At 29.8% G+C, this 4,751-nt stretch overlaps 1 protein-coding gene across 1 annotated transcript in view; it reads left to right on the top strand.

Moving 5' to 3' along the window:
• Positions 1-1,711: 1,711 nt before the first annotated feature.
• The window catches only part of LOC112906600 (protein MMS22-like), a 4,763-nt gene continuing 1,723 nt past the window's right edge, over positions 1,712-4,751 (top strand). The window contains exons 1-5 of the mRNA XM_025981004.1: positions 1,712-2,567; positions 2,624-2,951; positions 3,017-3,676; positions 3,838-4,467; positions 4,548-4,746. Coding sequence (XP_025836789.1) covers positions 1,810-2,567; positions 2,624-2,951; positions 3,017-3,676; positions 3,838-4,467; positions 4,548-4,746 — 2,575 coding nt within the window. The 5' untranslated portion in view covers positions 1,712-1,809. The remainder of the gene's footprint in view (positions 2,568-2,623; positions 2,952-3,016; positions 3,677-3,837; positions 4,468-4,547; positions 4,747-4,751) is intronic.

The raw sequence follows: 4,751 nt of genomic DNA, 5'->3' as shown, positions 1-4,751 counted from the left end.
ATAACAAAAAAAATTGTGCAAATGTTGCCATTAAATCAGATGTAATCTAATTTGAATTAATCGTAATTAATACCAGTAGAAAACGCCTTAAGTTAGAAGAACTTTACTACAGTAGTATTCTCTTCCTGCGGTTTCGACTCCCGGTCGATACAATATCTTTTTTTCTTTTATATTATGTATTTGCAGTAAAATGATCAAATTTTGACCACACGCGATACTAGCAATATTTCATTTATCGTCATTTTTTTTATTTATGTCACAAAACTATTGTCCAGCAGTTAAAAGCATCCAGTAATGTAATTTTACAAAGTTTTCACCTTAGTAGGTACTTTGCATTTTTTTATTTATCGTTGTTAATCTTTAAGAAAATTCAATGAGTTTTCCTGAATTAACCGAATTTTCGCTTATAGTAAAGTTTCGAATTATTTAATTCTTCTTTTTATGATATTCTTAATATTAAAAAAGTCTAGATTTTAACAAAATTTTAATGGAAACGTTTACCTAATATTAAATCAGAACTGATTGTGCAGTTGCCTATTAACATAAAAATAATAGAGCAACAAAATCAGGCTATTATTTTAAATAAATAAATTATTGTTAATATTTTTTCATTGCTTCAAAAATATTTTATTCATTACGGCTTAAAATATTTGATTAACATTTTATTTAAAAACATAAAAAAAAATAAATGAAATTGAAGGAAAATAGGAGAAAATAAAAGTTGATGAGTTTTATGAGCATTTTCTGCACTAATTCGTACATGCACTGTCGAAATAAATATGTATAGTAGAACGTTTGCTTGATTATAGCTCTATAAATACCTAACTAAGGCTATCACCTAATAATTCGTGGTACTACAACCGCGTATAGATGAACCAGGGGCGCGAATGGCCCAGGGGCCAGCGGCCGGCTCGTTGGACCCCTGAAGCGGTCACCATTCGCAATATTACCACTACATTAAAAAAATTGATCGAAATTCGAATGCTAATAATAAAAAGAAAAATAATTATTATTATTACTGTGTAAACGATAATCAATAAAAAATCGAGAGGGAACGAACATATACGAATACGCAGTGATTTATATTTCGTTGTAAGATAAAAAAAAGAACGTAAAAGAAAAGGTTTCGAAAAATGCGGGAAACGGTACTTGTGTACTTGTTAATGTTATCGTTGTTTAATTTGCGGGGGCTCTGCTTTGCGAATGCTCAGCCCCACTCTCACACCAAATCTGTGCGTTTGACGCCGCTCATTGTCATTTATTTGTGAATCAGTATGAATCTAGTCATGTTTGTTACAATTTAAAATATTTTATAAATGTTGATTAATATACGACATTCCTATTTCAACTTCTTTTTTTTTTCGTCATTTCCCTGATAACTTTATCCTATTGACGATAGTATTTAAATGGCAAATCAAATGTAATCATGATTTAATCCATCTTGATGCTCAAGTATAAAGTGTAACTGGTTATATTAAACATGGCGGACTTGAGACACCATATTATGACAAATCCCTTGAGTAGAGCATCAAAGAATAAATATTAAATTAAAATTTCATTAATTTTATATTTAAGTATACAAGCCGAATTAATTATATCGAAAGAATATTCATTTACAATTTAAATACAACTACTTTTAACTGTTATGGAGACATTTTCTTTACGTACAGGTTTGATAACCACTTCCAATATTAGATGTTTTAAGTTTATCTATGGTTTTAGGTTAAATATTATACCGGTAAGTGTTGTGTAAAAAGTGTTTGTTTTATTATATTAATTTAGTGTTAAGTGTATAAAAACTGTATAATCATGCCTGCTTGGGATTCTTTCGAGTGCCTTAACTGTGATACATTTTATAACATCAAAGTTAAAGACGATTTGAATCGCATATTTTACTCCAATGGCTTGTTTGATGTGCAACTCATTCAATTGAAAAACACAAAATGTTATAACAATTTACTTTACCTTGAAGTCGAGCTTTTTATGAAACTAGTTGTTAAAGCATGGAAACAGATCGAAGAGGTGATTTTTTCGGACTACATTTCCCCAGTGTCTCAAACTATGAACTTGCGCGGAGAAATAGTAAACATACTGTTAAGTTTTCAAGAATGTTTGCTCATAAACAGATATGAAAACAATTTTTTGGAAATACAAGACCAACTTTACAAATCGCTTAATTTAATTAAAAAGTCTGTATTTCCTATTCACAAACTAAATGAAAGGTGCTTAAAGAAAATCATTCATGCCAAATATGAACGGAAATCTCCTGCTTATGTTTTTCTGCATAGTTACTTAGACCTCCAGTGGTTGATACTATCGATAGTGTTTTTGGCATCCAAAAATGAAGAAGACATAAGAATTCAGCTTACAAACATATTTAAAGATTTAATAAAAATTTCTTATAGCAGTCACAATTTTTTTCACAGCAATTCGTATACTTTTGGATGTTTGTGTATTAAGAAAATGTGGCTGAAACTACAGTTATTTACTGAAAACTGCGGTATATCATTTTGGGATGTGTTAAATCCTGTTTTAAACTATGATGAAGAATTCTCCCTGTGGTTAATGTAAGTCTTTTAATTTAGCATGTATCAGAGTTAAAATATGATCTGTTTGATTCTAGTTTAAACATTGCTTCACTACAAGGAATAAACAAAGATATGGAATTTGTGGGAGCAAACAGTGATAGAATTAAACCTAATTTTCCAATTGTTGAATCTCAATTAAAATCATTTCTAAAAAAATCCATAGACAATAAGGAATTTCTCAAGTTATTAAAGCATGTAGATAATTTATTGAATTATTGGTGGATAAATCATGCCAAAATAGATTTGTATCAAATATTGTGGGATTATTTCAACAAGAAGTTAAATAGTTCCTTTACAAACGAAAAACCCTTTAAATGTATTCAAGCTTTCGTTAACTTTATTGACCAGTTAGTATCAGAAAAGGTAATTTTTCATGCAAATGCATATTTATTGCGAATCATGGATTTTAATCATTTGTATTTTTGTAGTTCCATTCATGTACAAGTTCATATGATTATTTTTTGCATATGTTAGCTAAACATTTACAAAATAATCCTAATCACTGGCCTCGAATAAAAGGGAGAATATATTCCCGATTGCCTTTGCATAAAATCAACGAATTTAATGAATTTGGATTGTACCACATAATAATATTGTTCCTTTCTCTTCATGAAAGTGTGAGTTTTGAAGAAATCACTTCAAAATTATTACAATTTTTAGAAAATGTCTCACCTGATCGTCGCAATTCTGCCTTAATTTGGAATACTTACTTAATGTTGATAATATTTCATGAGAGAAAGAAATTATCTTTGGAAACAGTAGCTCAACCATTGGTTCAACTTGCTGAATACTCTTCAAATAACAGAAGTCTGTATCATTTGCTCAAGCTTTATGTAGAGGGTATGAAGTATATATTTAATATAAATTACGGAAATTATCGAGGAAAAATTGTCCTCTTAAGCAGTTGGATGTATAAATACATGTTACACTGTAAACAAGAAGAACTAATCGTTTTATTGAACTTTTTATGCAATATGGTGCGCAAAATTCAGGAGTGTGACGAGTGGCAACCATGGGAAAATGTTTTTCAAATAAATGTCCTTCCAGGGCTCAGACAAATAGCTCTAACTCCAGACGTTCCTGTACAGGTAATTATTTTCAGTTTTGTATGTATTTGATAGCTCTTTTCCCGATCTTCAATTTTACTTTATCTTTTTATTTTTATGTGAAGGATTTTTGGTTTGTTTTTTGTTTCAATTCTCATTATATTTTATATTAATTTAGTAAATACCTTTTTATTCCTATTTAGGTTGGGGAGTTGGTTGCTTTGATATGCAAATACAGTAAAGATTTATCGAAAGAATATGTTCGCCAGTTTACTAAAGAAACGATTACACCAAGAATAACAATTCAGTTTATCAGTTTTTATTTAAACGAAAATAGTGACACGCAAATTTTGCCCAAAGATGAAGAAATATCAATATTACAGGCATGGATTCGATGCAGTCTTATAACGACCAATTCAAATACAAATTTATCTAGAAAGGTCTTAAGACTAAAGACATTTTCTTCCTGTGGTATTTCATCAAATTGCGATTCCTTACACTCGTTCATTAAAAGTTTAAGTCTGAATATCGTGCCTCATTCGAGTAATGCATCATTGAAAGAAGTTTGTGAGATTTGTTTCGGACATGCAGACACATGGATAGAAAAAATTATCAAGATGCCCACTTCTGAAGAGTTACTAGTACATATTTATGCCATGTTTGGAGTCCTGTTTTACCACTGCTCAGTTCTTCTTTATAATAAAGCAAAATCAAACTGTTTGTTGAGTCGTTTAACTAATACATTGCTTTTGCCAACTGATTTTCTCAAAGGAAAAGTCCCTCATAATTTTATTTTGAATGCGCTTCAAAGAACATGGCACTTATTTGTACAGGTAGTTTAAATCAATAAAATTGAATCCTTAATAGTTTTTATAAACCTGTATTAAATTAATAATATTATTTTTTTTCTCAGGGAATATTCCAACTTGATTGTGGGAATGACCTATACCTGGAAAGACTAATGAAAGACTTAATTGTACGTTATTTACCCCATCTGCCAGTAAATTCTTCTCCAATATTTAAATGCATTGAAAATGAAAAACTTTGCGTCTTTATTTTTGAAAAAATTTGTACAGGATTTCTATCGCCAAATTGTAAATCAATGGAAACAAGTACC

The sequence above is a fragment of the Agrilus planipennis genome, unplaced genomic scaffold (genome assembly GCF_000699045.2).
Source record: "Agrilus planipennis isolate EAB-ADULT unplaced genomic scaffold, Apla_2.0 scaffold2, whole genome shotgun sequence".
NCBI lineage: Eukaryota > Metazoa > Arthropoda > Insecta > Coleoptera > Buprestidae > Agrilus > Agrilus planipennis.
Note: the sequence above shows the minus strand (reverse complement) of the source record. Positions and strands in the feature narration are given on the sequence as shown.